This window comes from Ambystoma mexicanum, chromosome 5p (genome assembly GCF_040938575.1).
Source record: "Ambystoma mexicanum isolate Mex_15411 chromosome 5p, UKY_AmexF1_1, whole genome shotgun sequence".
In the NCBI taxonomy this organism is placed as follows: Eukaryota; Metazoa; Chordata; class Amphibia; order Caudata; family Ambystomatidae; genus Ambystoma; species Ambystoma mexicanum.
In genome coordinates, this window is record NC_090930.1 from 712206637 (window position 1) to 712220370 (window position 13734).

A 13734-nucleotide genomic window follows, 5' to 3' on the forward strand; every position below is an offset into this window, starting at 1 on the left:
TTGTCACTTTGTATTCACTGCTCTCACCCCTTCTTGTTTCGGCCACCAGTACTCCCTTGCATCCTTTTTTCAAAAAGGTCTCTTTTTGGAGAGGGCAATGCTTAGTGGAGGCTGCCCACTGTTTTTCATCCACAGCAAAAGTACTGGCACTCCTGCACATCGTCCCAGAGCTAGGCGGATCAGCTCTCTGCTAAATGGCTCCCAATACAGGCTTTGGCATGAGCTTTACTGTGGGCTAAACTAAATGATAGCACTACCTTAAAAAGGGCACCCAATTCACCTTCACCCTGGACTGGTGTTAGGAAAGATTTCCATTTATGGGTAATTTTCCCTCTAGTTAAGAACCTCCCCCAACGTTTTGCTGTTGTCTGACCATCCTAGCCGGACTTTTGTCAGTGGAGCCAATCCTTCTGCTGTACTCCCCTAGGCTTTTGCTCATTTTGTTGTGGGGAAACTGACATGCCCTTAAGACTGTCAGCACTGGGAGACTTTGTTTCCCTTAGTCTTTCACTTTGTTGCTATTCTTTTAGTAACATTTTATCAGTGCACAATGTACCTTACAGTACAGTGCGCTAAGGTCCCTTTTTCATTTTTAAGGCCCTAGACACCCTTGAAGGATTTTTGGTGAATGTACAAGTGTGCGTTGGACAGAGCTTGTGGCAGCTGTTACTTTGGGTGCGTTTTCAATGGTCCATACCGCGTTTTGGCCCAGGACAGTGTCCATACCTAAAATGGTAAAGCCAAGAGGTCCTTTGGCCATGTTATCCATTTGCCTTCCCCAGGTCGAGCAGACCCGGTAAATTCCTTATTTGGTCATGGAGACCACCGCGCAAACCGAAGCTTTTGTGGTCTTCTGCATGCCTTGTGTGTGTGTGCGCCCAGGATGTGGGCTGGAACTGTATAGTTCCAATACACATCCTGGGTGCCAGGATGTCTAGCGAGTTGGGATGACTGGGACCACTGCGGTCCATGATAGGTCCATGTGTGGGATGGCTGTATGTGAGCAGATCTCCTACTAGTTTATCTTCGTTTTGGCGCAAAGGAGATTTTGGATAAGAGACGGCATCTTACACCCATTCCAGATCAATCTTCTGAGTTCACACTGAACTTAGTAAAGGAGCCAAGTATCCTGAATCAGCGAGGCAGATCCGTGGACCTGCTAGTGACCCGCCAGAGGTTTTGGCACCCTGAGCCCGCTGTTGTCCTGTCGGATCCCCTGTTTCCGATCGAACTTGGAAGGCCTGCAAGGGTGCTTCGAACCATTGGAATAGTGGGACCAACTATTCTCGGCACCTCCTACTTAACCTGTAAGCAAGCCTTTTCGGAAGTGTTCCTGGACCGCTCAGTGAACTGACCAGCTTGTACGGGACCTTTGCCCTGGAACAACTACCATCTCGAGTTTCAACTTGAGCATGTACGCTCTGGGTACAAGGCACTCTCCCGCCGAGTTTCGTTTACCTAGCATTCCAAGGTCTGGAATTAGGAGAGTACGCCTGAACATGAGCATACGCGGTCACCGTGTCGCCCAGCTGTGGTGACTAACTTCGTGGGTGTCTTGCTGCTGTGCCCCCTGTGTCCTCAGACTCGCTGCAGTGAACTGGCCTGATCCCTTCACCAGGAGTAGAGAAATCACCACTGTCCTGCCACAGATTAATTCCCGGAACGCAGCCCCTGAAAGCTGCAGAGCCGCGCAACTGCAGGATTTGAACCTGCGACCTAAGTGGACTCGACTGCCAAAGTTTGTTCCCGAGTGCGCCGAGGGTCGGTAAGTACTTGCAACTGTTACCGGTGTACCCTGGTTCCTCCATCCATTTTTATACACGAGTGTCCCCTGAGGGCCACTCTTCTTTATTGAGGTAGCCTGTGCTACCAAGCTATTCCCAACTCTTGGATCCTGTTCTGCCCTATTGGGGAGACCCTCCTCGAATAGTGCAAACTTATTCTTCACTGCCTCACCCACCTTCCTGAGTCGCTACAGCCCCTTGAAGAGACCCTGTTTCGACTTAATCGCACGATCGCGGGCGTCAGCACGGAAAGTACTTTTGAGCTCAAGCCTCTACTCCTCTTTGGACTGGACTGCCTCTTAGCTAGGGTTTGAATTGTGAAGGACTGCCACACAGATATTCACACTGTATAACCCCTTTCTTTGTAGGTTGTAGAACTGTACTGAGTAATATCCCTGTTGGCCATTGGTTGATGTATATACGTTTGCTAGATTTGTAGATTACTGCTGAATAATTACTTTGTGTTTGACTTAAAAAACCTTGAATAAATGTGTATATATTTTAATATACACCTGACAGAGTAATTTATGGTGTTTTGCTGTGTGCGCTCATTGTGGGCTTTCGATCACACTCACTCCTCCTAAAATCTAGTCTTGACCACTGCCAATGCTACCTTGATTGGTCTGCCTTGTCCAGAAGGTCACCCTGTTCCAAGAAACTAGGCTGGCCTTCTGAACCTCTGCCCACCAGGTCAGAGTTCAGAAATCCATCTTAACTGGGGAAGAAATTGCAACTCAACACAGTATTCGTATGATGTTCTCCCTGCCCTTGCCATGTGGTGCAGCACTATAATACCTGCCATGTAGTGCAGCAAGGAACAGGGCTGCAGATGGCTTGAGGATGAAGGTGTGTTCAATGGCTGCATTGGATCCCTCCTTGTCGCAGGTTGTCTAAATGCCTCTGCTCGAACTCCTCACCACCTGATCAACATCTTCTCATGATAGGTAGGGTGGGACTGGAAGGTTGGATGGTCTTTTGGGGCTGTGGATGCAAACTGTAGGGTGCTCCCTCACAGCAGCATTGGGTTACCTCAACATCAATTGCGAGGTTACACTACAGAAGAAAATTAGGACACTGCAGACAGACTTCAAGAAGGGCTGTAGGTTTGTTCTCCATTCTTCGTGATTGGGGAGTCAGGTTAAAGTTGTCATCAAATAGTGGTTATAAGGTCTCTGCATCCGCCTGGTCATTAAGCCTTCCTCTCACTTAGCTGTAAATGGGATTCAAGGAACATTCACTCATCTCACATGCCCACATGGTTCCTTCATTACCCAATTCCATCTCACAATCCTGTTACTCACACAGGCTTCTAGTTTGAAGACAAACACACAGATTGCGAAAGACTGGCATGATTACTTAGTCCCATGTTAAAGACAGTTTATGTGTTCAGAAACAGGAATAAAATCCTTTACATCTGGTACAAGCCGTCAGTTGATAGTTCATTTTCAACATTTAAATAGGTGCACACATGCTTTGGCCATCTGGCCTGCACACTTGTTTGGGTAACATACACATCTCCTAAACAAATAGTGGCCCTAAGTCAAATGTAAGCCCTTTTCTTTCTGTATACAACAATGCTTTACATGCTTGCACTTGGGAACACCGATTTATAATACTTTGCCAATTCAACCCCCTGTTGTTTAAAAGGACCGTAGTTGCCAAATTTCAGATGGGTACGCTTAGCAGCACTGCTAATTATCACAATGTGTAGCGACCACATGATTATATCTCATCCTGGGGTAGCTCTCTAACAATGTTAAGCCAAAAGGCATTAATATGGAGTTTTATAAGGCTGTTTGTACTTACTTGAGGCCAGACCACTGGCCAATATGTGCTTCTTTTCCATGTCATAACGATCTCTACAGTAGGACTTTTTCTCTTGTTTCACGACCAACAAAAGCTCAGGTTCGCTGTTCATAGAATCTGCCCAAAACAGGAATACAACAGAACATCTTAGTAAAAACCCATACTTTGATAGCAAATGGTTGTTTGATAACGTGGGATTGTGTCACTGAGGTCCACGGTTTTATTCCTAGAGAATCATTATGCATTTCAAATAATGACAGTTGAGGGTTTTTTCCTAGCCCAGAACAAAACATAGCAGCTAGATTTAAATGGAATCAGACTGCAGATAACGACAGGCAGACAAACTATGTCTTGCACTTTTTTACCTGCTCTTGCCACACGGACCATATACAGCCTCCAGTTGTACTCTTGTTATACTATTACATCAATTTACTATGTTTGTCCCCAATACTCATGTAGGCAGTGCCTGATGACAAGGTTGTTCCATTTATGTAACATCCTTTCTGTGAAAAAGCAGTTTCTAATATTACTTCTGAAAACCAGACACTAGAGCTGCAGATACGATTTGAAAGGTAAGACCTCCAGACAACCTGACACTAAAAAAACACTCCTCTAAGGAAAAAGGCTCTGTGCACCTCTTTGCAAGGAAAACAAACTGTATTTCGTACACCAAAAGGAAAAAGGTGACAGAAGGTCCAGTGGAACAAAACTGCCACGGAGCCCTCTGTTAGTTCAAGGCAAACAGAAGGTTTTAGGGAAAAGAATCGACGCTTGTGATGCAAACAATATGAAGTGTTAATCCCCCACCCTCATTGGCTATCACCTACATAAATACTACCAGTCCCCTATAGCCCCTTGATCGATTGCCCACATTCTAATCTATCCAGGCCCTCTAGCACGTGGTCACCCTACTCCCTCACCTTGGTTCCCAGATACTGGATTGGCAGATTACCTGGAATGTTACCCGCCCCATAGGTTTAGTCACAAGGTGTGCACCTGGTCGTTAACACAAGCTCAGTGGATAGCTCCAAGGTCAAATTGTCTCCTTGGAATAATGGTACACTTCTGTTGATACCGGACATGTGGGCGCCCACACCAAGCCTCCCCTGTTCTGTACTAAATGTGTTGGTACCACCTCTCACTCCTTGTATCACAAATCACAAGATGTTTCACACCTCACTCCCCACTTATCAGCTGCCCTTCCCCGGAGCACCTTCTGGCTCTCTCGAGGACCAGACTACTCACGCTAATTCTGATGGATTTAGGTACTGTTTTACAGCTGTCTGGCAGTCCAAATGAGATGTACATTCTGTAGGATGCTATTGCCCTAAATCTAGATTGAGCTTTTTGGCATCTCAAGACCTCTACCCTTGCTCGGCCATTCACATTCCATCCTGGTTTTGCAGACCTGCAGCTCAATAAAATTAAACTTGTATCTATTCAACATGAATGCCTCTATTCTCGGTTCTACTGCTGGGGCTTGGGAGTTGGAGATGATTCAAACTCTTCACTGTACTGTGCTGCTACACTTCCAACAGGGAATGAAAAATGCTAGGCCTCATTTCAAATATGGTAGTGCTCCGGTTTTTCTGGCACCCGGACCCAGGGTCTGCATCTTCAAGGTTATACATTATAATTTCACTACAGTTACTCAATATTACCCGTGCCCTATACCTGGGCACATCTACAATACCATAACTACTACAAAACTTCTGCTTTTATCATTCCCATTTTGCGAGTTCCTCTCCTCTGCAACCATGCACATTCACTTTCTAGTGCACAAATAGATTTTGCCAAGTAGGAGTTGTTTGGGTGGGAATGGGAGTTGAACATGCATCCAAACATTGTCCCCTCCATTAACTAATCCAGCAGCTTCCCTTATATAATCATATTTGGGCACTCATACCCTACTCAAGTGATGTAAACTTCCCCCCTCTTGGGCATACCTTTCTGGGGTACATGTGAGATAAAGGGAATCATTATCTCCCGCTTGGTTGACCCAGTGCTCTACATAATTTTCTGTGCCTGGTAGGGGTGAGGTTAATGTCCCAGGGGGGTCTATAGTGTGGTCAACTCTCACCATGTGTCGTTTATTTGGATCATATGTGTATACTGGTCCTTTGCAGTAGGAGGAGCTCCACCAGCTTTTATCGCAACCATCATCATGGCACTATTTGGGAGAGTTTTTGTGCAACACCGGAGTACAATCTGGCATGTGCAGAATATTAACAGCAAGAACACCACGATAGGGACCAGTATCTTTACTTCTATGGCTAGCCAAGCTTGGGCCCAGGGGAACATCTCATCGGACCAGTCCTCAGCATCCACTCCTGCCTCGGTCTCCATGCCGGTCTTCAAGTTGTGTAGGGCCACTATTATATGGGGCAAAGATCCATTTTCTGCATCATTTGGGGGGTGGAGGGCTGTATGTGCAACCTGACAGTCTGATTTTCCTGCACATGCCCCCTTCCATAGCCGTCAATAAGTCCAAGACGTGCAGATTCTGCAGGGCCATCAACCGTATTGCACGCAGCTAGCTTTATATCGAATTTAGCCCCTGTACTGTGTCATTCGCCAGCTGGATCAATTCCCAGCAAACTATTTGTAGCCATTTGGTGTTGGCTGCGGCCTGGATACCTGGCAGTAGAAGTGAGGCAAAGAACACTTCTGCTTTTGTGCGTAGGCGATATTTGTCTGGGATTGCTAAATAGTTTGGAGGATTCTTCATTCAGACAAATTTGGTCTTCTCACGATTGAGCGTTTCTTTCTCTTTACTTGAGTGGGTTAGGGTGACTCCTGCTCTGGATGCGTTTGCTATAGCCAGGTGTGCATCGGGAACCACTAGTATAGCTGAGTGCAGGGTGGTTAATGAACAAAGTTCCTCTCCATGATGGCAGGAAATGCATGTATGCTCGCTGGCCACACACCCAGAAGATGTTCCATAGAGCTGATGTGCCTTTGCTGAGGTCAGGAATAAATAGTGTCTGGTTGCTGTAGAGAAGCCCCTCAAGCTCACAACAGAAAGAAATACAACCCACTAGGGAAAAAAGGGCCAGCACACCTCCTGCAAGGAGAACAAGGTTTATTTCCACAAAAATAGAGATGCACCAGCAAAGCACCATACTGCAGCGGAACGTGCTGTGAAAATCAGCATGAGAAATACTTTAAAAAGGCATACAGCATCATCAATGACTTGGGTACATAAAGTACAAATCCGAGTGGCTGGTTGGCGCAACCCTATACATTGGCTACCTGCTCCATAAGGGATACCAGGCCATTGGTCCCAGCCCAGTCTGTCCATCTTCTTCCATATGGGCTTCTTCTTTTGCATCATCATCAGGCAGGAGGCTACAGTTACTTGCTCATTAGGTGAAGAAAAAACAATACAATCTTTATCTCTAAGCTAGTGTGCACCTGGTACTGCAGACAAGGGCTAAGAGGATACTTCGAGGCCACTCTAACTCAATTGCAGATACGTCAGAGTCCTTCCAAAGCACCCCACCCTCGTTTTAAGTTTGTTGTTTTGCCTCTCCCGGCACCTCACATCACAAATCACATGAACCACGGTTAAGGAAGGCAGTCTGTCCCTGCTCTCCGATCTTTACTGATCAATTGGGGAGGTTCTAACAGCTTTATGGTGGGTGGTCTCGGACCGGATGGTACCATGGAATGCTGGGGTCTTGGGACAGGGGCAGCTAGGTGCTATTACTTAGAGCTGGGATGGGGGGGTCTGAGGCTCGTGCCATCCTTCTCGTGGGATTGCTTTTTGCAGGGAGCTCTCAACCCCCTCGTGGCCTTGCAGGACGCATTGTTCCTTGGATGCGAAATGCTGGCAACATGAGACAATGGAGGGTCTATGAATCTCTGCAGCTCTGGCCTTTCTCACCAATGCCTTCGATACAACCTATTTTACACTTATTTCCATGTTTGTGGCTTAGGCCTGCAGTCCCGGCTGCAGTGCAGAGTTAGGCCTCAATTACAATATGGCTGCTACTACCTAAGTTGGCATCTGATTCCCAGTGTGTTCTAAATCTACAACATGCACTACCCTCCCCACACACTAGCCCCTGCTGTCACACCCCTCCCCTTGTACACTCCTCAAGCCCCTATCGTACACTTCTAGGCCTTTGCCTCATTCAAAACTGCTTGGGGGTCTGGGGCGATGGACCCTGCTTCCCAACATTGCACTTGCTGTTAGTTCCCATGCGGCCAGTGCCATGTGATCGAAAGCAAAACTCATATATGCCTGCACTTTCACTGGACTATCTTTTGCCTCAATCCACGTTAATTTTGACGCGCACATGGCCCATATGGTGAGACAGTTCTCGTTTATGTTCCATATTTCTTCATCGAACCCCACCAACCCCCCTGCAGCACAGCTTACTACTGCCTACTCCCATCTGTTGGCTACGAACAACACTCCTTCCATCTTTAGCAATGGGCGTGCCTAGCACTGTGGGCCCTTCTCATCCATTGCACATTTTTCATCATCTTTACCCATCAGTACAACTCTTACTGTGTGCCTTTGGAACATCCTGTGTACCCAACAGAGTGCCAAATGGACTAAACACTGGGCTACCAGAGGTGGCATTTCTTGGGGAACTAACATCTAGGGTGCCTCTGATGCATGAGGGATGAGCGAGCAAATATAACAGCTCCCATTTGACCTCTGCTTCCCCACTGAGGGCATGTGACTGTACCATAAAGTACTGAATTCTGGATGGTGAGGGTCTTTCATTATATCAAACACTACCCCTTTATATTGATCATATTCCTTCTCTTCTTCAATCCCCCTCTTTACAGGTTGTCTTTTAACCCAGGCATAATTATCTATTATCTGCATCTTTTTCATAGTAACCATGTCAATTTGAAAATATTTTGAAAAGCATTAGTTTCTACACACCCTGTGCACCCCCCTTTATATGTCCCCGCCATATAACCTCACTCAAGCTATATATACAAAATCCTACAAAAAAACCTAAACATATGTACAATATAGACATTATTATACAATGCTTGTGATGAAGAGAAACCTGTATATGATAGTTTATTTATATAGCGCCTGTACACAATGAGTTTCAAAGCGCATCAAGGCAAGGGAGGGAACAAGGGAAAATACAATGACATTCTTACAGGCCATGAACAGTAAGAATGTGAAATTAACTATTGTGCTTGGCCTGACGACATTTCAGATAGTTCAAGAGCTAAGACATAGATAAGGAAGGGAGGGAGGGGGAGAGTGGGAAGGAAATGCAAACAGACCGGTGACTATCGTACTAGGCCTGACGACATTTCTGGTAGAGCCGGAAAAAACAAAAGCCGAGGGAGAGGGGTGCAGATAGGGAGGGGAGAAACAAAACAAGCGACTATCGTACTAGGCCTGACAACATTTCAGATAGTGCTGGAGGGGGAGGAGGGGAGAAAACAAGTAAGGGGAGGGGGAGGAGATAGATGAGGTTGCTATCATACTAGATCCAGGGACAATTCTGATAGAGTAAGTGCATAGAAAAAAGTAAGGGGAGGAGGGGAGGAGAAAGGAAAAGGGGGAAAGGGAGAGGAAGAGAGAACAGAGTGTAAGCAGTCAAAAAGAGTGGCGAAGCAAGAGAGGAGAGCGAATACAATAGCAGAAGTAAGAAGTAACACAATGTTGCAAGCCTGGATACAAGATGAAGATGGGATTAGCATGATTCAGGTCCACTATGCTGTAACGGTTTTTCGCTCGAGCGTAGGCTTGATGTGGGCTCGGATAATGGGTGCTTTACTCTACGGCAGTACGCGCTCTATAGATTTTTTATAGGTGATGGTGCTTGTTTTTGTTTGGACGGAGTGCGGGAGGTGTCGTGCTGTCCGGAAATGTCGGCCGTGCGACACCCTTCGGAGTCTTGCCGGCAGTGGTGTGTTGGATTGGTGGATGCGTGTGACCAGCTAATGTTGACGCACATTTGAGGTAAGGCGTAGTGGCGCGTTCTCCTTTGGGGCAGCAGCACGCGTGTTCCGGGCAATGTGCCTTGCTGCATGCTCAGGTGTTTGGGGGGCACAGTGGGTGTAGAGGCTGGGGTGCATGTGTTGTGGCTGAGGGGAGGGGAATGCTCTTTGCACGGCTTTATCCCGGACTGCTGTGGTACGTTGATCACATTGTAATGTGTTTCCATAGCCAGAATTAGATGAAGGAATGCCACGTTTGTGAGTATGCTGCCCAATGCTAATCCCCTGCATATGTAACAGTTGTTCTTGTCCTGGTTGCACACCCCTGACATGCTGAGTGGGGTATATTTGACATGTACTTGTACTGTAATAACGAAGCCAACTGTATGCCATTACCATCACTGCATAAAGAAGGTGAGAGTTGTCACTATTGGGTACCTGGGGTTCCACTGTAGTCTACACCTTTTACTTTGCATGGGTACGTTTCCTTTCGTGCAGTAACGAAATCAGCTGTGAGAATGTAATAGTGCTGTCATCTAATGTGAACACTGACGAGGCCTATGGTTAAGATATGATTGTGCACCTCTGTCTACTTACCAAATCACAGACAGAATTTTCTATTAGGTTTTTTTTTGCAGTAATGCTTACGTTGGAGAGGGTTTGATTCCATTCTCAAAGCGCAATGAGTGATGTGCCAACACGTTATATCTGGAGTGCCCAGTTATACAGTACATTTGGATTAACACGGTGGGGGTTGCAGTTTTGTGCCATGGAAGTCACATGGGGGAATGTAGTGTCCAGGAAATACCGGAGATTCTGATTTTTATGCTTGGCAAGGTGAGTGGTAAGGCCACCGGGATAGTCATGGATTGGTGTGTGAATGCCATGGAAAAGTTTAATGCTGTATCTGGCTTCTAATCTCATTTGGTAGGGTGCAGGGACACAGGTATTTTGCAACTCTCTGTACACTTGCTCACACTTTCTAGTGATGATTCACGCTCAATTGCTCAGCATGCCCGCAGTAGTTGGGATTTGTGATGTTTACACTGATGGTTGTGACGGTAGGTGGATTAGTGTGATTCGTTGATGGTTATAATAAGAGAATTCAGGTTTTGTCTAGGCATGTGATTGACACATGGTGTGGTATTTAGCGTTTTTGAGTAGGGGATGTTGCATCTATTCAGGAATGCTCTTATTTGTGCTTTCATTTGCTGGAGAGTTGTGGGAATTCCTTTAGACCAAATTGTATTTTCAACTTCATTTGAATTTGACCAAATGTGGTCTGTGACACCCTTTATGGGCTTTCTATAGGCTGACCTAAGGGAGGGAGGGGGGTAGTCCCTTTCAGCGTGTAGCTGGAAGGGATGTTCTGGATGGTTGGGTGGTTCAAGCCCAGGAGTGTGTTTTTTTTATTTTTTATTTTATTTCTTTACTTGACTATAGGTTTAGGTAGTATTGTGTCTTGTGAATTCATTGCAAGGATTGGGAAACGGGATCTAGCAATGTCTTACACTTATCAGAGGAATTTCAGAGTGGTATCTTGGAATGTGAATGGTGCACATTGTGCTGTCAAGAGGAAGGTGATTTTGAGTAAACTAGGGGAGATGGGGGTGGATGTTGCGATGCTTCAGGAGACTCATTTGTTAGATGCGGATATAGATAAGTGGAAAAAGGAGTGGGTTGGTGATGTTTATGGTTCATCGTTCACTACTGGTTCTAGGGGTGTGTGTATTCTTTTTAGGAAGAATCTCCAGATCACTGGGGTGAAGTGTGTGAAGGATGGGGATGGAAGGATAGTATGTGTCACTGCACATATTCAGGATGCTCAGTATTGTTTCTGCAATATATATGCTCCGAATGGGGGTGATGGTAGTTTTTTTGTAGCTTTAACGCAAATGTTGCAGAATGTAAATGCGATTAATGTGATTTTGGGAGGGGACTTCAATGTGGTTTTCTGAACCTGGACTTGATAAAAGTGTGGGGGGTGTGGACAATGCCAACGCTCTGAAAAGAACAGCATTAAAGAGACTAATTGATGAATGGAACCTCACAGATGTTTGGAGATTGCAAAACCCTTCTACGAGACAATATACTTTCTTCTCTGCAAGGCATAATGCTTATTCGAGAATTGACCTCTTTATGACCTCTGGCCTCTGTACACAATCATTCCAAAGGGGTAACATCGGATCACTACTTTTTTCGGACCATGCTCCAATCTCCATAGACTTGCGATTGACCTTCCCGGTTCCTAGGTCTAACACCTGGCGGATGAATGTCTCCCTCTTGGACGACGATGAAATTGTGGACAAAATTGTTCAAGAAGCGAGATTCTTTATATCTGTGAATTGGACTGGTGAAGTCAGGGTGGAGTTTGTGTGGGAAGCCTTCAAATCATATATGCGAGGATTGTTGATTGGTTTGTCCAGCAAAAAGAAAAAAATGAGAGATGCAGAAGTGAAAAAGCTTATTGTGGACATTCAGGATCTTGAGAGAAATAATATGCAAAACTTTTCAGATGAGACTATTAAAATATTGAAGCAGAAAAGGAGACGATTGGAAGATTTGTATTCTTCGAAGGCTGAGTGGTTGCTTTTTAGAACCAAAAGCAACTACTATGAAAAAGGAGAAAAATGTGATCGACTTCTGGCACATCGGTTGAGGGTTATGGACAGTGGCAGATCTGTCAATGCAGTGGAAAGACAGGATGGGTTGGTGACTTTTGATCCTGTGGAGATTAATGCAGCATTTCTGTCGTATTATAAAACCCTGTACTCTTCAGAGATCAACTTATCTGAGCGTACAATTGGTCAATTCATTGATGACTGCCATCTGAAGAAAGTGAGTTTGGAATCCTTGGAGTGTATGGAAAGAGATTTGAACGTGGAGGATCTCAGGTTGGCTGCTTATGCGCTGAATTCTGGGAAGTGTCCAGGCCCGGATGGACTACCAGCTGAACTTTTCAAAATTTTCCCAGAAGAGGTGTTTGCTTTGATGCTAGAGATGCTGCGCGCCTCTTTGAGGAATGGGTGCCTTCCAAGTTCAACAAGACATGCTTTAATCTCCGTTTTTCTGAAGGAGGGACGATCACCAGTGAAAACTGGCAGCTATAGGCCGATCAGTTTATTGAACACGGACAACAAGATTTTCGCCAAGGCGTTAGCTTTGAGGATTGAGAATGCGCTGATGGATATCATAGATGTAGGCCAATCTGGATTTGTTAAAGGCAGACATGTTTCAGAAAATGTGAGAAGATTGTTGCTGACACTGTATGAAAGCAAAGAACACCATAATGATCTGGTGGCGTTGTCCTTGGATGCTGAGAAAGCTTTCGACCGTATTGAATGGACATATCTTTTAAGTACATTGAAAGGCTTTGGTTTTGGAGATACCATGATCGGATGGATAAGACTGCTGTATTCCCGGCCGACTGCTTGTGTTCGGACTAATGGCATGGACTCGGGCATTTTTTAACTTGGGAGAGGGACGAGGCAAGGCTGTCCACTGTCGCCAATTCTGTTTGTGATTGCCATGGGCGTACGCTTTGGTGCAGCCTCCCAGAAAGTTTGGTTGTATGCGGATGACATGCTGGTGGTGGTTCAGAATGTGGAGAGCTCCATTCCTGTGCTGTTGGAGTTGATCGATGTGTTCAACAAGGTTTCTGGATACAAGATCAATTGGACCAAGTCGGAAGCGCTGCCGGCATCAACCACTTGCACTGTTTTGAAGATGCAGGGTTTTCCCTTTAAGTGGTGTCCGTATAAGATGAGATACCTTGGGATTTGGCTAACGAATGATGTCTCGAAAATAATGGATGTCAATATTATACAGGTGATTCAATATTTGGAGGTGGACCTGAAGAGATGGAATGCACTTAAATTGAGTCTCTGGGGGAGAGTGAATGCCATCAAAATGACATCAACACCGCGAATCAACTATGTGCTCAGTGTGCTTCCCCTGGACATAAAGAAGGGCCATTGGCGGAAAATTGAGAGTTTAATCCAGTCTTTTCTCTGGGAGAACAAACAGCCACGCCTCAGCTTGTGGAAATTGCAGCTGCCCCAAGACTGTGGAGGTTTGGGGGTTCCTGACTTTGAGAATTATCATTTGGCCTTTGGAGCCAGGCATCTGGTTCCATTTATTGAAGATTCGGAGGATGTTTGGACGCTGGCGGAATCAAGTAGTTCTTCTCCGTTGCCGCCTAGGGCCATACTGTCCACGG

At 45.7% G+C, this 13734-nt stretch overlaps 1 protein-coding gene across 2 annotated transcripts in view; it reads right to left on the minus strand.

Annotated features, from left to right (window-relative positions):
- Window positions 1–13734, minus strand: part of LOC138481143 (zinc finger protein 34-like) — a 608256-nt gene that overhangs the window by 11697 nt on the left and 582825 nt on the right. For both annotated transcript variants that reach the window (XM_069613071.1, XM_069613070.1), the window contains one exon: window positions 3591–3707. In XM_069613071.1, the coding sequence (XP_069469172.1) occupies window positions 3591–3707 (117 nt within the window). The remainder of the gene's footprint in view (window positions 1–3590; window positions 3708–13734) is intronic.